Raw genomic sequence first — 22,270 nt, 5'->3', positions numbered from 1 at the left:
CTTTCTTTTTTATACGTTTAATGTCTGCTGTATGGACAGTAGCGTAAATATAAGCGAAACCCTATGCGCTTTCTTTTCCAAGCTTTCAAAACAAACAAGAAAATAACGATAAAAATGTAAATAAAAAAAAGCAATAATTCACAATCGTTAGGCTTTTCCCGGTAGCAGTGGAACGTGGATTAAAACGGGGATTGATGCTGCCTTTCCTATGCTGATCCCTTTTCCTGGTACGATATGACGCCTTTCTCTATTAGATCGGGAACCTCCACTGCTAGCCAAGGTGCCAACTGAAAGAGGGAAACACGTGTTTAAGATCTTTTGCTTTTGGAAGGAAGCTGGCTTTCGAGACTCACCCCCAATGCCATCGCGTGTGCAATACCGAACTTGGGCACATTTCTTGCCCACAGTGGTTTGAAGTGATCGGTAAGACAGATTTTGCCTCCACGGTACATTTTGGCCGTCTTGCCGTCCAGCTCGGGCAGTGCAATTTCGGGCGAGGTTGTTGGATACGTAATTGGGATCTACGGGTAGTGGAGATGAAAATAGTCAATGGGGTCTTTTCTAGGATTCCAATATACGCTGCTACTACATACATCAAACTCTACGTCGAACTCGTACTTGTGCAGATTGTGCATGTACCAGCACTTGCCGAACCATTTCGTGCCCTCCTTGTTTGACTCTAACCGGAACCAGTCCATGTCGGATGCTTTGTTGTTTTGTACATACTTAAAGTAAAGCGTTAAATACATAGTTTAGTGAGCTTGTTGAGCGACCGAGTAATTGAATTACTCACCTTAATAAGCGCCTGATATTCCTCCTTCAATCGTTGCACCCAAAGCTCCTTGTCTCTTGGGCCCGCCTTCGTCTTCAGCAGCGGAATGCCACTCAGCGCTTTTCGTGTGCCGTCATCAACCATGGTAACCTTTGGTGTAGAACAAAAGAACAAACAATTTTCACAGACTTTTCTTACAAAGTGGACAAATTATCGCACACAATATGGAGCGATGAAAGTGAATGTGGTTTTCACCACCAGCGACAGTTTCGTACGACGTGTCAGCCCGACGTGACGCACACACAAACGAAGGAGCACGCACAAAGGCACACGAGGTTTAACAACTTTATCGGAATTGCACTTCTATGCTGTAAAACAAATAATTCAACGCAAAAAGCAACACTTACCACTTTTATTCAGGATATTATTCTATTTCGTAGTAGAAGCGTTGCAATTCACGCAGCGAGAGTAAATAAACACAGACCTGTCAGTGGAGCAGTGATGGAGCTGCAGCACCGATTACACTTCCATTGCCGTTCTCTCTGAAGCGTGTTGAAACAGCGCTTCAGCGTGCCGCTGTCATTGGAACGCTTCGAACAAACGTTCCCCTTGGATGGGCCACCGCAGCCCGCAGAGCAAAAATTCGTGAGCTCACCAACGCTCCAAATCGGTGCGATCTTCCCTTGCTGGTGAGCGTTTTTGTAAGTCGTTGTGAGGGTTTTTGAGGGTTCAAGATGGCTGCCAAAAAGCTCGCGCTGATGGACGATTGTGTTGATAGGCAAAATTAAAAGTCAAAAAAAATAAATACACTCTACCACCTCCTCCATCTTTGACCTCACGGGGTCCTACATTTTATATGTGTGTCATATTAGCAACTGCGCTTTGCCGTCTCACGTGCTCATGGATGTCCCGCTATTGCATCTTCCCTGATCACGCACTTCACACCCCAAGTGCCACAAATCCACTAAACGACCACTAAACGGCTTCTAAACGACTTAAGTTCTCTACCTAAACGGAATATAGAAAAACTTCGTTTAGCAGACGGCAAACGACTCATGCATTCTAAAAATAGCAAAAAAGCTGGTGGCGCTCTCTGTTGGTTGGATACCCCAACCAGTTGAGCTTCATCGCTTGGAGGAGAGCTTTCTCATTTCCTCTGTACTGTTGTATGGTTTCGCATTGAAGTTATGCATCGCTAGAACTAGAACGGCGATACGATTGTTTAAATACTATACTCCAATGGACTCCACCAGCACTGAAGCAAGTGAGAATTGATTAATGGCCGTTGGTGTTGATACCCACGTATCTGACCACACGACCATTCATATAGATTTTTGCTCAGATAGTTATAAGGCTATATAGGTCATGATAAGATGAAACTTGTCGAAACACATTTCAAGAAAAGGATAGCAATATAATGATGAGTTGTAATACGCCATCTATTGATCAGACCAATGAAGCTGTGGAGCTTTCATTTTTTTCTATGGATATTCAATTTTCCAGTCGTTTAAGCTTAATCTGTGGCTCTTGGGACACTTCTGATATCGCATCTCATTTTGTGAATCTGCAAGATGAAAAAGAGCACGCCGTGTTATTAGATGAACTAGATGTGATGTTGAAACGAAGCATTTTTAAACAAACTTACCCGTCGCCCTGGATGTTTTGCCTGTTCACATCTCGCTCAGCTGAGGCCGTGCGAGCACTTTGAATGGCGATCATATACGTTAAACAGTAATTTAAAACCTTTCAGCTGTAAATAAAGTAAGAAGTTAACCCATTTTCTGTTGATTTTCATTCAAAATAATCAACCAAATTGAGCATATTAAGAGCACAGCATTTCGCATCAGCCACCAAGTTGTTTACATTTTTCACGCGTCCATGTGCGCGAAAGAGACGGCACAAAAAATTGAGCGAAAACATACACTCCTTGGTGTGCATAGATTGTCACCAACACAACGAAAGGCGGATGAAGTGTTTGGAACGAAGAGAGAGAAGGGGGGCACAAAAGCTCACCTCAAAACGAGCACTGCAAGCGAGTAAAGGATGGCTAAAGAAAATGAGCGAGATGCAGCAATTTTTGAACGTCAAAAACCCTCGCCATGTCCAACGGGGCGCCCCGTACGTCAGTCGAGCGATTCGGATGAATCGTGCGCGTGAAGAACCACGGACAGGATCGAGCGAGATTTAGTTTGCAGGAAAAGAGGAAAAACAATAGTGTCGCGAGCAAGGAAAACGGTACGCGTGCTGTGAAAATCGACCCGCAAGCGCGGACGGGACTAGCTCTGGCGTGTGTGATATCGAGGGCAAACTGCAACAGCCAAAGCCAAATCGCCTGCTAGCTGCACCGCTGCTGCATTTGGTGGTCCCGTGCAAGAGAGGCGCGCACACACATACGCAAAATCCTGTTGCAAATATCGCGCGCGGGGTGTCTCGTCGGGTGGCCTCCCTCTTCGGGTTGTGTGTGTGTGTGTGTGTGTCGGTCGTATCGACGGGTGAAAATTCTCACATTGCATTAGCCGCGCGAACTTATTTACGGAAATGTAGCATCTTGGCCGTGTGCGAAAAGGCAGCCAGCAGTAGCAGCAGCAGCAGCCAGCACCACCTTCAGTGTACACGAGCGTATCGAGCGCGAGTCGAGAAGATTGCGATATAGTTTTCGGGTCGGGCGGGTGTGTGTGCGCGGTGGCGCGATGGTGGTGCTGCCTGCCTGCCTGCCAATGGCACTAGCGGGGACGAGTCAATCGGATGATGAATTTCCTTGGCCTGCTTGACAGATACGCGTTCGCTAAGCGAGGGGGTCCGCAAGCTCCTTTTTTGCGCGCGCGCCCCCCTCATCCCCTTCCCTCCCTTACCGTCCGTACAGCGCGTGCCGCGAGCGCAATAGGAAGGACACACGGCGATGGTGGTGGTGGTAGTGGTGTGTTGTTCTCTACCTGCAGCGTTACATCCATCTTCTGTCCCTTTCTGGCAAAGCCGCAAAAAAAAACGAAATTTCCTCGATGGCAACTGGTTGTTCGCCGTAACTCGGCGCCGATTACCCCGAAAAGCAGGCCGTCTGTTGTTCTGTTTGATTGATTCTTGGGTGCTTCATCATCACCTGACGTTCCTCGGTGTGGGGTGGGGGGAACATCTTTTCAGCAACTACTTTTTGCAGAAAACTGAAGCTTTCGAAGCGCTCCCGTCACACGCGGTTTTTGATGGAAATCTTCCTATTGCGTACGTGTGTGTGCGTGCGTAGTGTTGTTTGTGTCACTTGTGTGTGACCTCGTGCGCGTGGTTTGTTGTGTTCCGCCTTTTTATCTCATCATTGGTTGATCATACTAAAGGCCCGGTACAACGCCGCAACATATCACCATTCTATCTTCTTTTCTTCCCTCTTCCTCTCGCCTCTTCGATCTAACAGCGAAACGTGAGAGTGTGTGTGTGCGTGAGTGCATGTGGTTTTTTAGTTGTAGCGAACCACAAGGCTGCGAAAAAAAACGGAGCAAAGAAACGGAAGAGACAACGGAGAGACACACCGGACCGTGTGTGCGCCATCTGGTCTCCAGCAGAGTGCAATGGTACTGGCGCTGGCGGATGGAATGTAAACGCGTTCCGAAAGCGAAGACAGAAACGCACACAAACACACACCGATATACGAAACTACGTTGGGAAGCGGGTAGCGGACCCGAAAATATGAACTGCTGGCTGGCATCGTCGTCCCGGTCGTCGCCGTCAGTTCCTCTTCTGCCCGGCAACAATCAGCCAAATGCGGCGAACCTTCTTGCTTCGCCTATCAGCTGCCCAGCACCAGCGAAACAACGCAGCAACCGTAGAAGCAGCAGCAGTAGCACCACGACCAGCACAAACAGCGGCCGCATCAGCAGCAGCAGCAGCAGCAGCAGTTGCAGTTGCAGTGCCGGTACACGCGAAGAAGTGTGGTGAAAAGTGAGTGACAAAAATAAATAGAGGAAAGCGTGTGTCTGTGTGTGAGAGAGAGAAAGAGAGAAAAAAGAAGAAGAAGAAGAAGAAGGAGGCAGGAAGAAGAAAGTGAGTGAAACAAACGCGAATAGCACAACACGCCGGGGGCCCCACCGAGTGTGCATCCTTGAGCGCGCTCAAAGTAGGTCTTTTTCTGTGTGTGCGACAGTGTGTGTGTGTGTATGCAGAGTTGCATCCCTAGAGTGAAGAAGAGTAAGAAGCAGAAGAAGGCAGCAGCAGCAGCAGCAGCTGCAGCTCTCACGCACGTTTATTAATCGGCAATTCGTCCGCGCGTGGTAGTGTGGTGACAGAAGAAGAAAAAATCCGAATACAAAGAGAAAGAGTGTTTGGGAGCGTATCAAGTGCAGTGTGTGAGGGCGTTGCGTGAGGGCCAACCACACGTTGGGAAGGTGTAAGTGTATGTGTAGACATCGCGACAATCGCGGCAAACCTGGCTTCGACGGCGCGACGACGAGCAGCAGCAGCAGCAGCAACATTGGCCACCCTTAAGACGGCATCACACCAAAGCGACCAACATGTTCACAGTAGGCGGCGGCGCAGCGAAGCAGCACAATGGCTGCGGCAGGCGAACAACCAGTAGAAGCAGCAGTAGCCTCCGACATCACCGATGGACGGCACGTGTCCTGGGGCTGGCGGTGCTCGTCCTGTTTCAGTTCAACTCGCAGGTGCACTTTCACACGGTGGCAGCCACGCCGGAGGACAGATCGGCTTCTGGCTCCACCTCGTCCACCGCCCAGTCGACGGCGGCCGCTCAGTCCGGCTCGTCGGCATCCTCCCCCTCCTCCACCCTGATCGACGGCATCATGCTGGACGAGGACGGGGCGCTGCTCGGGGCGTCCCCGCAGCAAACGCTCAGCGAGGAGGCAACCATCCATCTGTTCTTTCACCCGCCCCAGCTCAACTTTGCCGAGCGGTCGATCGGCGACCCGCACAACCAGCCGGTGGTGCTGCTGAACCGGCACAAAAACCGCAGCGTCTACCTGGGCTCCATCTCCGGCAGTGCGGCGGAGTTTTCCAGCTCGTACTTCAAGGAAAAGATGATCCCGCCGGGCGGCAACACCACGTTCAGCGTGGTGTTTCTGCCCCGCAAGCTCGGCCCGGCCGACGGTTCGCTGCTCGTGCACACCTCCTTCGGCATGCTGCGGTACGCGGTGCGGGGCGAGGGCGCCGAATGTCCGTACCGGTTGCGGCCGCTCGTCGGGCTGCAGGCGCCGCTCAACGCGACGCTCTCGCCGGAGATCACGCTGTACAACCCGCACGACACGCCGCTCCAGATAGTGGAGGTGTACAGCAGTGGGGGGAACTTTCAGCTCGAGCTGCCGAGCGGCGGCCAGGAGGGCCCGCAGCAGCTGTGGGAGGTGCCGGCGCACAGTACGCGCACGGTGATACGGGTGCGGTTTCATGCGCGCACGCCCGGCCACCACATCGCGTACGTGCGCATCAAGATCTCAGGCGGGCCGGCCAATCCGGCCCTCGTCGACAAGATGCTGGTGGTGCCGATCGAGGTGGAGATCGCGAAGGAGACGGGGCTGTACTCGCGCATACCGTTCCTGGAGCTGGGCGTCACCTCGTCCATGTCGGAGGCGGCGGGGACGAGCCAAGGGCCTGGGGCGGCCACAGCAACAGCAGCATCTTCAAGACGGTCGACGGCCGCTTCGGCACTGGCAGCCCCGGTGGAGGACAGCGAGTTTGGGCTGAGTGTGCGGAGCGGGCGCAATGTGACGCGACTCAGCGTGGATTTGCACAACTCGGGCAGCCAGCTGGTGCGCGTGAAGAGCTGGGGTGTACAGGCGGACGATATCGAGTCGGTGCTGTGCATGCACGTGCTCGTGCTGGACGGCCCCACGCTGCACGTCGAGTTTGATTGGTCCAAGCTGACGAGCGAGCGGCGCCACATCAGCGGACGGATACTGCTCAACCTGGAACGGATCCTGTCCGCATCGGACGGAGGAGAACAGGGGACTGGTGATGAAGAGGACGGCGCAGAAGAGGATGGCGAGCAGCAGCCACAACAGGAAGAGGAACATGACACGACAGGAGCTGCTGCTGCCGGTCGACGGAACGAGGACGAAACGATCGCTATCCGAGCGACAACGTACGATGCAGCGGGCACGGAGGAAGGCGCCGGGACGGACGCAAACGGCCGGCCGTCGAAGGTGGTGACCAGCATCTACTCGATACCGTTCGCGGGCGAGGTGCTGAAGGGCAGCATCCAGTACAACGAGGAAGTGTTGCGGTTTCTGCTGCCGGCGACCCCGGACGGGAAGCTCGCTCGGCAGGACGAGGAAGACCGCCCGCTGGTCATCCGGAACCACTTCAACGTGCCATTGTCCATCACGAACGTGAGCGTACCGGAGGACTGCCGGCGGTACTTTGCGATCGAGGGCTTCCGGCCGGTTGTGCTGCGACCGAACGAAGAGCGAACGCTGCTGCGTATCACCCGCAAGGTGGAGGATGGGGTGCAGTGGAGCACCGAGCCCTTCACCATTTCCACCTCGCTAAGGCTCGCGACGAACATCAGCGATTACGAGCTGCCGGTGCTCGGGTACAGTGGACGGTTGGAGCGGTTACTGTCGGCGACGGTGCGCGATGCGTCACTGCTCACAGCAACCGGGCTGGTGCGACCTCCATCGCTGGACAAAGGGGCGGGCCAGCAGCAGCAGCAGCAGCAGCAGCAACAAGAACTTGACTTTGGCGTGCTGCCCATTGCAACGATCGGGGAAGCGTTGGTCGCGTTCCGCAATCCCAACCCCGTCCCGATACCGATCATCCACTGGAAGGGCGCGATCACGTCCGATGCGGCGGTCGGGGCGCCCACCATCACGGTCATACTGCGGGGCTGTGGGCCGCTGCGACTGGACGGGCTCGTGTTCTGCCACACGGTGCAGCCGGGCGAGTGGATCGTCTACCAGATCAGCGTGCAGAGCGGCACCATCGACAGCTACCAGGGCCGGTTCACGGTCAAGACGGACTACGAGGAGATCGTGACGCCGCTCCGGTTCACCACGGCCGTCGGCGAGCTGCACCTGATGCGTGAGCGGTTGCGCTTTGAGGATTGTTTTCCGGTAAGTGACTGTTGTTTGTGGTTGTGGTGTGCACAGGTGGTAGAGGAATGTTTGTTGCAGGGTTAAAGCGAAGGTGGCTTGGGTGCCGTTTATGGAGGCAGTGGGTGATGGCAACCAATGGGAATGGACTTAGTAGAGGATCAACGACTGAATTTGCTTCTGGAACAACCAGCTTGAAGTATTGCTTTCTGGATAGAATGAAACTATAGCTAGAATGTAAATAAACCATTCTGGCCTTAAGTCAAGTTGCTGTTCACTTTGCGCAAATTGTTACAATGAGCTCATGACTGGATAGCGCAGGCCCATACAAAACCAAAAGTAATTAACGCAATTCCCCACTACATCTGCAACAGTTTAACGCTCTTCAAGGATCATAAATTAGCACATTAAAACAGTGGCAAACGGAAAAGAGGGAACAGGAAAAATGCTTCCAAAGCGTGACGAATTTGGGTTCAAATACGATCGCTCGTATTTGGGTTGTACGGTGCCGTCTGCTGTATGGACTGAAATCCTTGGTTTTGAATCGGGGGATCGGGTCACAACCACCCGGCCGGTCTCACCCACTCTTTCCAAAAGTGGTGTTTCGCCTGGCGTGTTTTATTTTTGGTGTTCTGTCTAAGTGAAAGTTTAACACTGTGAGGGTTTTTGTCGTCCCCATGGCTAAAGCAAAAGGCGCCCCCAAAAGGAAGGAAACCCCAAGTCTCCCAAACACCACGGACTCGACGATCGTCTGTGTCGGTCGGTCTGGTCGTAACGCCACCAAAAATCTCCATTAATGGTGCTGGATTTTGCGAAGATCGCTAAATAAGTAAAAACGGGGGGCCGGGCGGTCGATCGAGAAGTCAATGTGGTGGCGAGTTGGTTGGTTGGTGGACCAATCGCTCGGAGAAACAAGTTCGCAAACGAGTTGTCGGTGTGTGCTGTGGCGGACTATTGTGTTGAAGCTGGCTGGCGACAAATTGTATGCTAAATGTATGTTTTGCTTGTCGGAGGACCCAGACCCAGGGTCTGGTTTTGGATTGGAAATGCGAGACGATAGCATTTTTTTTGATGAAGTTTTTAGATTTGTCTCACATATTTTACAGCTTTTGCTCAAATCATCCCATTGAAATACGATTGCAATAAAAATAGTTTTTTGGATTTTCCTGTCGTAATTTCCCCACAGCCGGTTATCGGTTGGTGAATGGTGTTTATTTTGAGTTGCTGCACTAATGTATTTAAAAAACAGAAACACTGTAGTGTGAAAACTCTTGCGCGCTTACCTAAAAGCGATCCAAAAACATGTTCACTCTATCGGGAGAGGAGGAAAAAAATGGTTTTGCCTTAAAGTTATTAGATTAATAACATAGATTAGGCGGTTGATAAGAAAGGGAGAACCCCCCCTGGACCATACCGGGCGGCGGGGGGGACCCTTCTAAGCTCTCCCGCCCAATGTGACCTTATCGAATGTTGCGCTGCGCGAGAGAACCCGTGGAAGCAAGGCAGCGCGAGAGTGGTAGAGGCAAAAACAAATTACGCGACAAACTCTCGCGACAAGCTTAAAAGGAGGCCCAACACCAAGATGGTTTTGCTTGCGGTTGTTGTTGCGTTTTGCGTTTTGAGTTGAGTGGTGGTACTTTTTTGTTTCTTGTACACATAATTATTTATGCGATAAAGTTCTTAATGTGTGCTTGTAAAGCCGGGGTGGGAATCAGCCCTTCCCCAATGACTCGGAAAGGGCCTGACTTTTCTTGTTCAAGCTTGGGAAATAAATTGAGTAGAACGAATTGTGTTGGACGGTTGTTTTGAATTATGTTTTCAAACAGTTTTCATAACCGTTTTCTATATCAAGTGCATAAGCATGTTTTTTTTATTAAATTATCTAATTTTAGTATTAACAAAGCAGCGGAATTTCCCCTCAAAATGGTCCGGATGGAGCTGCTATTTCGTCGTTTCAATCATAAATATTTAAAAACCCCGACAACCGGACCGAAATAAAAGCGCGGATATTACACGGAAATGAACGAAACGCGCAGGTGATTTGATCAGATGGGTGACATTTCCATCGGTTGACCATACTTTTAAGTGGCCAGCTGCTGTATGCAAATTAGCGCCCGAAGAAGATGCGGCACCATACAGTGTGTGCGCGTATCCTTGAAACGGCGGCAGCAGCAGCAACAGCCACAGGCATTGGATGTAGGGGTCTTTTTCCCCCCTGATTAGTGGCGTCTGGAATATCTGCTGCAAGAAACGACGCATTTAATTGAGCAAAAACACCCTTTTGATTTGGACAAGCTTTTCACTGATCGTACGAGGTCGTATTCTGCGTTGTTTTGTGCGTTTGGCCAGCTGTCAATCTCTCTAGAATTGTTGTCTAAATTTCATTGGTAATGCGCAGTTCACACCTGAGATAAAGTGTGGAGGGTTAGTTCCGTTTTCTGCACGTGATATTGTGCTCTGTGACAGAGAGAGAGAGTAGGGACGATGGGGTGAAGACGACACACTCCAAACTCCAGTCTCGAATTGACAGATGATTGTAGATTGTGCGTCTGAAGTGGGTTGTTATAATTATGGTGCTTCGATTTTTTCTCTCTCTCTCTCTCGATTACTTTGAAGTGTGAAGCTAGAAATAAGTACAACGAATGATCTTGGAAGGTACTTGTGCTTGAAGAGACATGCGAGAAAATCAATCGTTTTTTTCGGTGGAGCACACCTAGCCGTCAGTCGATAAGCTTTTCACGTCCAGCTGGAACTGGAACTGGTTGTTGCTATGAGTGGAGGAATTGTGTCCAAGCTCTTTTGCCCGATATCGTGTAGCGTTCAATTGCGATAAACTCACGTGCCCACGGCTTTTGCTCCAATTTTAGCTTCAACGTGTGATAAAGCGCACGACCCAACGGCCGCTGGGGCATTTTGTGCATTTTTATCGTGTCGTACCAGCCGCGAGATAAGAAAGGGAGGGAGGGTGTAGGGACAGTATCTGATCGTGCAGGAGGGAAATGGTTCAATGGTTAGACAGGTCTAGCTGGAAGGTAATTTAAATAGAGCATCATCTTTTGACCCAGACACCTTGGGGGCGAAGGCTTTTCAGTCCTCCCACGTAGATGCACTGAACCCACACCTTTATGCGAAGGCAGGCTTATCGTACAGTAGCACCACTGCTGTGTGTGTGTTTGCGCAATCGGTTTGCACTTTATTTGAACCTTCCCTCCCTTGGCTTTTGTGTCGTCCCAGGCGTTACTGTTCCCATTTGACAAGGTTTTTGTGGTTCGATACACATCTTCCGGTTGACCGTTTGGGTTGTGGTTTTGCATCACAATCCGCGCAGCAGCCGTGACAGTCGGGCGCGGGGGCACGTTTTGTGTTTGTTGCGCTGATTATCAGCCGCAGATTCAAATCGCGTTGCCGCTGCTGCGTAAGACGAGACGCGCAACCGCAAGCGCACAGAGAAAAGCACAGAACAACAATAAACACACCAAGTAGTACAAGAAGCTTTTGAGATAGGGATGAGAGAGGAGGAGATGTTGATTTTATAAGGGGAGAGGCAGACCGTTGCTACTGATAAGACGGTGGACTCTGTTTTCGGTTTGTGGCCTTGCCATGGTCATACTCTCCCGTCGTCGTTGGCGTCGTCGTTCGGAGCTGAGTTTTGTAACTTCCAGACAAATCAGCTGATAATGACGAGATGGTGCCGTGCTGCTGATGATCACGGGATTCGCTCGTTACATCGTTAATCGAATAATCTTTCCGGCATGGAAGTGTGTCGATCGATCGATCTTCCGGATGGCAAACGGTGGCTAGAAACTGGGACACACACACACCGTCTAAAGTCTGTGTGTTGAATTTCAGCCTGTGGAACATTCGGGATGGACGAGTTGTTGGAGGGCAAAACATCATCATCAAACGCCATCAACATCACCTGATAATGATCGCCGTCAAATGGACGGCGCGCGCGGTGTGCAACATTTACAACGCCAATGTTTGTGTGGAGTAGGCAAAAGCTAAGGAAAAAAGCTCGCGCGAGCTGCACTGCATTCAAACAATCGATAACATCATTATCATCATCGTATTAACACCAGGAACCCCCTTCCTGGTGGTGGCGCCCGGTCGGTGTGGTAGGCCGTCCCCCCTGACACGATTGCAAGCCTAAATACAAGGCGCCCTAGTCGTCGTGTGTCGTCGGGTGATTTTTAGTAGTGATGGGTAAAGTTGGCCAAAATCTGGAGTCGACTCCAATCCAATTCTCCGATAATTTCGGAACCAACTCCGGAAAGTAGATCTGCTCAGCATTATCTGGAAAACCGAATTATTCCGGACGACTCCGACTTCGAACGACTCCGGATGACTCCGGACGACTTCGGACGACTTCAGACGACTTCGGAGGACTCCGAACGACTCTGGATGACTCCGGATGACTCCTGACGACTCCGGACAACTTCGAACGACTCCTGACGACTCCGGACGATGACTCTAAAGGACTCCGGGCGACTCCGGATGACTCCTGACGACTCCGGACAACTTCGAACGACTTCGGACAACTCCGGACAATGACTCTGAAGGACTCCGGGCGATTCCGAACGACTCTGTATGACTTCGGACGACTCTGGACGACTCCGGACGATGACTCTGGACGATGACTTTGGAGGACTCTGGACAAATCCGGACGACTCCGGACGACTCCGAACGACTCCGGACAACTCGGGGAGTCCGGAAGACTCCGGAAGACTCCGGACGACTGTGGACGACTTCGGGCGACTTCGAACGACTTCGGACGACTCCGGACGATGACTCCAAAGGACTCCGGGCGATTCCGGACGACTCTGGACGACTTCGGATGACTCTAGACGACTCCGATCGACTCCGGACGACTCCGAACGACTCTGAACGACACCGAACGACTCCGGACAACTCCGAACGACTCCAGACGACTGCGGAAGACTCCGACCGACTGCGGAAGACTCCTGACGACTCTGGACGACTCCGGACTACTCCGGACGACTCCGGACGACTGCGGACGACTACGGACGACTCCGGACAACTTCGAACGATTTCGACTGCGGGCGGAATAAATGGTTCCCATTTTGCCGGAGTCAAAATCGGACTAATAATATTCGGAGTAGGATCGGGCTCATGGGTGCGCTTCAGAGAGCACATCACTAGTTTGTAGATGTAAAAAAGCATGCAGCAAGCCTATTTGTGCGTTTCGTTCCATATTTTTGTCAATTAATCAACTGTAAATGAGCCTAAGGAAATGGGGAGAGAGAGGACAAGAAGAAGAATCGATTTCCTACTGGACGAAAGTAGGGATTAAGGTTATGCATGTATTCTCGATCTTGCATGAATTCAATGTTCCTTTCTAGTCTACCCGCTCGTCAAGGATTATTTATTCGAGTGCGTGAATAGGTCATTATGCCACAAATAAGAAGACCGGTTCGTGATTGCTGTTGTTCTGTATCGATTTGATTAATTAGCACTCGACTCGGAACCATTTTTAGCATTGCACTCTTTTCCTTTCTCTCTACGCCATCCTCACGACAGTCCAATTCCAAACCAAACCCACTAACTGAAAGCTCACCAGCAATCGCAAAAAGAAACAAACAAAAACCCGGCAAAATATGTAAATGTCCCTCTTAAGACGCCAACACCGTTTCACAATTGCTTTCACTTTTCTCAAACTGGTTAGTTTGTGTGTTTGCGTTTGTGTGACTGATGCTCATTCTCGCCTTTCTATTTTTCTCTCGTTTTCTCCCTTCGCTGCACAGGGGAAGCTGTGCTCGCTGTCGCTGCTTGCCGCCTCCAGCTTCCCGACCAAGATCCAGATCGAAAGCATCCGCACGGACGTGCCCGGGCTGAGCTACGAGTTCCTGTCGCCGGACAAGCAGCGCCCGCTCGCACCGAACCAACCGGTCACGCTCCATCCCGACACGGTCACCAGCATCGGACGGATGACACTCGACCCGAAAGCGCACTGCGCACCGACGGCCGACTGTTACAGCAGCTTCGATCTGCTCTCGAAACCGTTCGGCGTCAAGTGGATGGCCACGCTCGACTGCTACGAGCAGTACCGGCGGCTGGACAGCGACAAGCTGCTGCAGCAGCTGCAGCGGTACGCCGAGATGCGCCAGCGGCTCACCAGCGTCCACTTTCAGGTGCTGGCCGAGTCGAGCCGGCGGTTCGATTTCAACGCGAGCGTCGATCTGGTGTGGCCCAAGCTGCTGGACGAGAATGTGTTCTTTCCGACGCTGCAGGTGGAGCAGGAGGCGGTGCGGCTCATCACGATCAACAACCCGTCGGACCAGATACTGTTCGTGCATCTGGTGCTGCACGACGTCGCCATCCACGGCCGCCAGCCGATAGTGGACGGTGGAGGAGGAGGCACGGGCGGTGGCGGAATCAATTTGCCGCCCGAGGTGCTAACCGCCTGCGACAACTGCACGCTCAGCGAGGAGAGCGTGTTCTCCTTCTTCCTGTTCGACAGCGACGACATCTACGTGAACTACGTGAAGCCGCAGTCGTTTTTGCGTATCGCGGTCAAGTTTAGTGCCCAGCAGCCCGGCACCTACTCGACCGTGCTGTACATGCGCAACAATCTGACGCTAATTGACGCCGCCTGGATACAGGCGCGCGCGGTCGTGCCGCTGTTCAAGTTTGGCAACCGGCGGCCCGGCTCGCCCACCGCCCTGCAGTTCGAGATTACCGAGAAGCATGTGCGACCGTGCTACGACCAGTGGTACCGGAAGCTGCGGTCCGAGGGCGGCGGTGGTGGCACTAGCAGCAGCAGTAGCAACAGCGGCGCCTACAAGCAGTACAAGGTGGACGCGAACGGGCAACAGCAGCAGACGGCGAAGGAGGAAGAGGAACCGGTGGGCACCGCCGGCAGCACGACGCCGGGAGCAGGCGAACCGGAGCAGGAAGAGTTCGTGGTGGAGACGCGGCGCACGTTCACCGCGCGCAACTACGGCGAGGTGCCGATCCTGATATCCGGCATCCGGATCGAGGACGCACCGTGCGAGGGCTTCGGCTTCAAGGTGCTGGACTGTGCGCCGTTCGAGCTGGCGCCGAACGCGAGCCGCAAGATCGAGATCGCGTTCGCGCCCGACTTTACGCTGTCGCGCGTCACGCGCGTCCTGCACTTCGACACGAACATTAACCACTTCCCGGTGAACTTTACGCTGCTCGGCACGGTACCGATGCAGCGGCTGGACGTGTGCAATCGGTCGCTGCCGCGGCCCTGGTTCGAGTACTGGCTGCGCACGATACTGATCGTCGTGCTGCCGACGGCCCTGTTCGGCACGCTGGCGAGCGCCGTCCTCGAGGCGAACCGTTTGCTGCGGGCGCATTTTTTGAGCCACGTGCGCGAGCGAGGCCCGCTGCAGCCGCCGCTTGACCTGCGACAGATCGCGCTGCAGCACACAACCACCACAGGGGGAGAGGGTGCGAGTCGGGAAGCGAGCGGCAAGGACATGAAGGCAAATCAGAACGGTGGCAGTAGCGTGATTAGCAGTAACAGTAGCACCTCGTCGAGCGTGATAACGCGCAGGAAACCGGACCGCAAGAATGGAACGCACGCAAAGGGACTACAGAACGGCAGTGCGGCAACGGCAGGAGATGGTGGAGGAGGAGGAGCAAGTACGGCCGCCAGTCGATTCAATCGTAGCTGGAGCGACTTCACATCAAAGCTTGGTGCGTCGACCAAACCCGTCGTTGTCGCTGCATCGATTTCGACGGCCACGCAGGGATCGTCCTCAGCATCACCGGTGGACGGAAGCAAATCCACCTCCTTGACGTCATCGTCCGTAACGAAAAGCCGCCGCTCGATAACACCCTCCAAGGAGCCAGCGGTCGTACCCGCCACCGCCGCCCCCAGTTCACCAGACTCGCCCAACGGCAAAGGAGACAGCAGAAGCTCGTCCGGTGCAACCAAAGACAGAACGAAATCCCCGACTTCGTCGACATCCGAAACGGAATGTAGCAAAACGGCAAAGACTGGAGCGTTCGGTGCGAAGGGCGGTACAGCAGCAGCAGCACCGAACAGCTCCGCAACCAGTGACTTAACCGGCGTGCTTGAATCAAATTCATCCGCCAACAACAACAACAGCAACAGCAAGCAACATCACCACTCGACCTCTTCGGCGTCGTCCACCACCAGTTCGTCCTCGTCGTCATCATCATCGTCGTCCTCATCGTACGCGGGTGAGGAGCAGCAGCAGGGCCTATCGATCGCTTCGATCTCCCTGTCGTCAAACGCATCGTCGCCGTCGTCATCATCGTCATCATCGTCCGCTGCCTCGACGACGTCCTCGTCGTCCTCGTCCCCATCGCCGACGTCCAAGCAGCAGCAGCATCATCACCACCAGAGTCATCATCAAGCGAAGCAGGGCCGAGAACGCGAGCCAGCGACAGCGGCCAAAACGAGCGTAAAGAAAACGAAAAGCCTACCGGTCAGCTACGAATCGGTGGTTGTGTCGCTGGCCTCCGTGTTTGCCGTCGCCAACACACTGTCGAGAGCAACTAACGCTACTACTACCACTACCACTACTACAGTAACAACCGCAGCGCATACTAGTCAGAAAGCCTCGGCGGAAGCGATCGCGTCAACTGCGGTGGTCGTTGGAGCTGGACCGCCATCCGTGAAGGAGTCGGTGTCATCCCCACAGCAGCAGCAGCAGCAACATTCAGCAAAGGATATCCCAGGGAAGGCTCGAACAACAGCATCGTCATGTACTACAAATGGCACTGCGAGTGGCAAGCAGCTGGGCACCTCAAACGGTAGCGGAAACTCCACGAAGGCGATCAAACAGCAAGATGCGGGCTTGAAGACTGCCAGCGAAAAGAGCAACCCGTTTGCTGGCGACAGTCTTGGCAAGGAAAACAGTTCCAGCGGTAGTAACATCATCGGCGCCGAAAAGCAGCTGCCCATCGGAAACGGAAATGCACAGCAGCAGGTACGGCTCAGTTTGTTTGTTATTAAAAGTCATAATCATTGTTCATGCCCCCCCCCCCTAAGCAGGAGAGGTTTGCGTTGGCGAATGTCTTTATCAGTAAGGTCAATCTTTACAATCGGTAGCGCAGCACCATCGCGACGATACACAACAACAACAAGCCCTTTGGGGCGGTAGAATCAGCTGAAATTTTGTTTGATAGGTTCATTTATCAGTTCGCTAGAAGGGGGGATGATAGCAAACGAGCGAAAGAGTAAGAGAGAGAGAGTGAGAGACGTAAGGAAACCCTCAGGTTGATTGACGATAGCGAACGAGACGATTAATGGCCACAATCTTTTGCCCCGCCCACCGCCACAATGTTTGACCGATGTGTCGCTGGCCCGCTGGTGGTGTGGGGGGTCTTGACTCGTGCCTCCGAAAGGCTGCACACTTATGCGTCGTTTGTGTTTGTTTTATTATCATTGCGCCGTGTGTTGTGTTTGGTACTGAAATTGCTGTGTGCGATGCCCCTGTTGGAGGCCTCTTTTGCCTCTTCTTTGCCTTTGTTGCTGTGTACGGCTGGTACGTTTTAGCGATCGTTACGCATGCGCTCGCGCGGCATAATATATTCTCTCGTGCGTCCGGCACTGGTGCTGGCTGCACGTGAGCCGCTCCGTTTGTGGAACGGACGTGATGGTGATGCGGGGAGGGAATCGGCGATGGTAAGACATGCGGTTGTTGCGCGGAAAGGCAGAAAAAACAGTGTGACGCACGTGGTGTAGTGTGCGCGGCTGGTCATCCATGTGCGCCGCGCGGCTCCATGGAATGTTACGCGCAACAGCAAGGCGAGCGGGCGCGCACACGTTTAGCGCGGTGACATTCTTTACACGCACACAGCGAAAGGAGAGGCTGCTCGTGCTGCAGAAACATGCTTGACTGCAGTTATGCGCTAGTTTTTACTGTGGAGAATGCAGCGGAAGATAGGGAACTGATTGCCTTCTGTTCACCTTTTTGAGACCGATGAGACCACGACAGATTTGTGACGACGCTCTGTGTGCCCATCAAGAATGTTTGTATTTATTTTAGAACCGAAAAACAAACAGCACGACACACACACACGCGGCGGTCGTGGTGTCATGCCTGTCTATCGGGTGTCGTCAGTTGGGGGGAATGAATCGATCTAATAGATCCGCTGCCTCGGCTCACTTCTTGCCGTCGTGCGGTCGGGTGATGCACGGGAAATCTCATCCAACCCGGCAAGAGCACGACAACAATCAATGGTGCTGATTGTTGTTCGTATTGTTTTATTCTTTTATTACGTCCAACACAGCGGCATTCTTATTCAACTCGTGCTTTCTTGATGAGCAAGGCAAGGCAAGCATACAATTTGGTTTGTTTTCATTTAAAGAAAAGGGAAAGTAATGAAGGCGCAGAGGCGCAGGCCTCTGGTAATGCTGCACGGAGCCGTACACAGAGTGTCGAGTGTTGTCGAGCAACAATGAGATGATGCTCCTCGGGTTCTTTACCCATCTTTGCCCCCCGCCCGCTTGAATGCATGCCAACGAACTAGGCAGGAAGAGAGAAACAGTTGAAGAAACGACTTTGTTAAAATTAGATTTCATTTCACTTTGGTGTTTGTTTTCGGTTTTTGTTTTTGGATTCCCGGCCGGCGCTAGGTGTAATAGAACGACGAGTAGTAAGAGGGAGCTTTGAACTTTGATAACATTAAATTACGTCACGCGATTGGTTCTCTAGCTTAAAATAGCGTCGCTGCGCACTTGATAAGAACGCGCTCCGTCCAATTTAGCGACTTCACCTGAGTGTGTATCTGATTTCTGATGCTATTGTTGGCTCGTTTTAGGTGGAATTGTCACTAAATCCGCCCCATCACCACCAACAACCGGCGCAACAACAGCAGCAGCAGCACCAACAGTCATCGTCGTCGTCGTCCTCCGCCAAAAAGTTCAGCAAAACACCGGGCCGCGAGCGAAAACCGAACCAAGGCAAGAAGGGTGGTGGCAAAGGGACGTCGGTGGCATCCAGCGGCACGCAGCAACAGTACAAGGGTACCGCCCTGCAGTTCAACACACCCGCCTCGCAGCAGCACAAATCGACCACGCTTGGCACGATCCTGCAGAACGCATCCGTGCCCGTTGCCTCGACTGCCACGGTTTGGGGTGAGAACTGTGCCAGCTTCAGCGATGTCGTTGCGCAAACGTCGGCAACGAAGCAGCTGGCCGGAGGAGGAGGAGGCACCCAATCCACGATCAGCTCGATCATGCCCGGCATGGAGGCGTTCATGTTGTTTGGTGGCAGCAACGCCCAACCGAATAGCAAATCCTCCGCCAGTCTTCAACGCTCTCCTGGCGGGAGCAGCAGCAACAGCACCGTTTTTGGACTTCCGACTACGACTACAAGCTCAACCGGTGGCAGCACTACCGTCGCCGCCCCCTCGACACAACACTACCGAAAGCCACTGCATTCGCTGCAGCAGGATGTGTCTAGCGTTAGCACAAAGACAACGGTCGCGAATCATACCGAACAGCGGTCGAAGGATGATAGCTATCTTGGCGGAACGCTCGAGAAGGAATGCTCCGCTCCGTTCGTCGCGACCAGCGGCTCGCCCGATCTCGGTCCGATTGGCACGTCCAAGAAGTCGCCCTCCGGCTCGAACAGTGCCGACGGTGATGGGGAAGAGGCGGACGGGCTGCTGATGGCACAGATGATGGGTGGACGGGGTGGATCGAATTTGGCCAAGTGTTGGGAACCGTTCGGTGGGCACGTTATACACAATCCGGTACAGCTGTCGTCGGGCGGCAGTAGCAATGACCCGTCGGCGGCGACTACGACCATCGGCAAGAGCATGAACGGTGGTGGTGGAGCACAGCATCAGCATCAGTCGGACAGCTTCTTTTCGCAGTCGTTTGCGGACATTCACCAGCGGCAGAGCGATCCGTACCGTGGTATTGGCTCTTCGCTGCTCTCGAATGCTGGCCATCCATTTGGCGCCGATCATCACAGCACCATTGGGGGACTGTCCAACGGTTCCAATCATCACCCGGGTGGCGTTAGCTCGGCCGAGAATGATTTTATGGAAATGCACTATCGCTCTCGTCACCAACAACAGCAGCAACATTTGTCCCAGCAGCAACAGCACAACCAGCACGATTGGAACAGCGCGATGGATGCGCATCTGCAATGGCCACTGTCTACGCACAAACAGATGACTTCCCAGGGCGGCGGTATGAGCCAACCCTGGACCACGGCCGAACTGTGGAACAATCTCAATGCACAGCATCAGTATCAGCAGCACCAGCAACAACAACAGCATCACCACCAGCAACAGCAGCAGCAACAGCAGCAGTTGGCAGCATACGAATCGGTACTGCACTTCCAGTCTCAGCTCGCGATGGCTGCCGCGGAAGCTCGCCAGCTGCAGCATCAAACCGTACCCGACGTTATACTGGGCCACCGTGCAGCATCGAACCTGTCCGATGGGTGGCTCGGCTCGGGAATGTCCTCGGGCCAGACCACCGTGGCACCACCGCCCGGCTTTTCTAACCATCTCCCATCGGCGGTGGGTGGTAACGGTGGTGGTGGTGGTTTGCCATCCAATCGCATGGTTTACGAGGAGGATCAGCAAACGTTCAACCTGCTGCTTCAACAGCATCGGCTCCAGCAACAACAGCAGCAGCAGCAGCTGCAACAATCGCAACAACAGCAACAACTTATCCGTCAACTTTCAGCCGATGATGCGATTGGTAAAGGTGGCGCTGCTTCTAGTGTAGCCATCGCTTCCTCGACCGATGCAACCTCCGGCCAGGCAACAGCAACAGCAACCGCCGCAGCATCAACGACTTCAACTGGGTCCGGTTCGTCGAACGCTACATCGGGCTCGTCCTCTACGTCCTCCTCGGGCTACAATCCGTTCCAGCTGGCATCGATCTGGACGACGGCCAGCAGTAATGCCGATCGTTGGGCAGCCGCACCAACCGGGCCTACCGAGGAAACATAGACGGCAGAGTAGCCGCCCTTAAATTGAAGGCTTTTAAATGCTCTTTTAGTAGGGACATTTTACGCTGTGTGTTATTTTTTTCAATTCTTTTTAATTTTGTCGCTTTAGAGAGAGAGGGGAGGAGGAAGTATGTGTGGCGCACTACTCATTTTGAAATTTGTCGAAAAGCATTCGAAGAACACACTTTTTGCTCGCCATAAAATGGCGTTTGCAGTCGAATTCGAATTGATAGGCCATCTTGGATGCGCGAAACGTTTTCTTGCATTCGAATATGCCTGTTGTTTTAACTTAAGTTTATCCTCTTTTCTGATTGCTCTACAAGAAGCGCACAAGCTGTTTTCATCAATTCACACCTGACCCTAACGCTGCCACATTACAATTTTTTGTTTTCTTTTTTTAATTTACTATCCTTCCTGCCACAAGGTTGTGTGATCGTATCAGCGTATTTCTAACACACACTCTTTTAGTATGTTGTTTTATCTAGCTTTTCTTACTTTATTTCTTTTGCTTTCTCAAGGCTTTGAAACTTGATATTTACTTTTTTTTCTCACTCCGAGCTTAGTTCTGTTAATTTCTTACTGCCTTTTGCATATCCGTGCGCTCACGAGGGACTTTGTTTTTGCTATTGCGTTGCGTAAAATAAGTTGAATTATATTTGAAATGAAATGAAAATCGTATGTGAATTCTGCTTTTTTTTCAATCGAAATCAGAGATCCCAATTGGAGGAATAGGAGCGTGAGACCCTAATGGAAAATTGAAGAAATCCACCGAAAGATTGAGTTTCTATGGATGAGTTTCTTATTGGAAAAAATGGGTAAAGCAGTAGAAAGGGTTACTCTTCCTTCATTTCACTAGCTTGCGTTGTTTGCGGTTGAACATTGGAATATTGTTGCAAAAACATTAGTAAGAGCACGCGATAGGTGACAGCAGGTGTAAGACAAGATGAAAAATCAATTACATTTCATCCCAACCTAAAATAGAGCGAATATTTGCGACATCGAACCAGCCGCTTCAGCAGCAGCTGACTTAAGCAAACTAAGCGAGAAACTATTTTCTCTGCTACATAAACCTGCTCTCGGAGGTTCTCCTACCGTGTATCGGTCGGTCGGGTGCAGTGCATAGAAGGAAGAGACGAGGCGACACGAACAAAACAAAGCAAAAAAGCAACTAATATCTACGAAACAAAACTACAATATTACACAGAAACACACACATATATACATATATTTGCGGCTAGTTAAGAGGCGATGTGGGAGCCTTAACGCGTGGAAGGGCCCGGAAGAAAAACCCACTATGATGAATTACTATTACGCATGGATGATAATGATGATGATGATGATGATTGGACTAAACGAACAAACTCTCGATATATGACGAAGCTGATGATGATGATAATGAAGATGAAACATGAAAAATGAATGATGAAATAAAACCGTATTCACATGATCGTGTGAAACGATGAAATAATCTGCAAACGAAATCAATAGCCAATGGTTGTGTCCTTTTTCTATTTGGTTCTGTTTTAGTGTAGATGTTT

At 52.1% G+C, this 22,270-nt stretch overlaps 2 protein-coding genes across 3 annotated transcripts; one reads left to right on the top strand and one right to left on the bottom strand.

Annotated features, from left to right (window-relative positions):
- Nucleotide 1: 1 nt before the first annotated feature.
- Nucleotides 2–1,333, bottom strand: LOC1277852 (ubiquitin-fold modifier-conjugating enzyme 1). The gene is made up of 5 exons (XM_317357.4): nucleotides 1,180–1,333; nucleotides 794–922; nucleotides 594–725; nucleotides 354–521; nucleotides 2–287 (listed from the first exon to the last, which is right to left on the bottom strand). Exons 2-5 carry the CDS (start codon nucleotides 914–916, stop codon nucleotides 207–209), a joined length of 504 nt encoding a protein of 167 aa, XP_317357.4. The 5' UTR covers nucleotides 917–922; nucleotides 1,180–1,333; the 3' UTR covers nucleotides 2–206.
- A 1,545-nt stretch (nucleotides 1,334–2,878) lies between these two features.
- LOC1277853 (uncharacterized) lies at nucleotides 2,879–22,213 on the top strand. 2 transcript variants are annotated; one of them, XM_061662961.1, is made up of 4 exons: nucleotides 2,879–3,007; nucleotides 4,176–7,818; nucleotides 13,560–16,742; nucleotides 18,580–22,213. In XM_061662961.1, exons 2-4 carry the CDS (start codon nucleotides 5,269–5,271, stop codon nucleotides 20,731–20,733), a joined length of 7,887 nt encoding a protein of 2,628 aa, XP_061518945.1. In that variant the 5' UTR covers nucleotides 2,879–3,007; nucleotides 4,176–5,268; the 3' UTR covers nucleotides 20,734–22,213. The 2 variants fall into 2 exon arrangements, with proteins under 2 accessions (XP_061518945.1, XP_061518946.1); XM_061662962.1 differs by having other exon boundaries at nucleotides 2,899–3,264.
- Nucleotides 22,214–22,270: the final 57 nt, after the last annotated feature.

The sequence above is a fragment of the Anopheles gambiae genome, chromosome 3, assembly GCF_943734735.2.
Source record: "Anopheles gambiae chromosome 3, idAnoGambNW_F1_1, whole genome shotgun sequence".
Classification (NCBI taxonomy): Eukaryota; Metazoa; Arthropoda; class Insecta; order Diptera; family Culicidae; genus Anopheles; species Anopheles gambiae.
Note: the sequence above shows the minus strand (reverse complement) of the source record. Positions and strands in the feature narration are given on the sequence as shown.

Bases quoted from the DNA above. Each gene is read 5' to 3' on its own strand.
- LOC1277853 (XM_061662961.1), top strand. From the start codon at position 5,269: ATGTTCACAGTAGGCGGCGGCGCAGCGAAGCAGCACAATGGCTGCGGC. The intron at 7,819-13,559 runs GTAAGTGACTGT...TTCGCTGCACAG, and splicing joins GCTTTGAGGATTGTTTTCCG to GGGAAGCTGTGCTCGCTGTC. The intron at 16,743-18,579 runs GTACGGCTCAGT...GGCTCGTTTTAG, and splicing joins ACGGAAATGCACAGCAGCAG to GTGGAATTGTCACTAAATCC.
- LOC1277852 (XM_317357.4), bottom strand. From the start codon at position 916: ATGGTTGATGACGGCACACGAAAAGCGCTGAGTGGCATTCCGCTGCTG. The intron at 522-593 runs GTATGTAGTAGC...CACTACCCGTAG, and splicing joins AGTTCGACGTAGAGTTTGAT to ATCCCAATTACGTATCCAAC. The intron at 288-353 runs GTGAGTCTCGAA...TCCCTCTTTCAG, and splicing joins CACACGCGATGGCATTGGGG to TTGGCACCTTGGCTAGCAGT.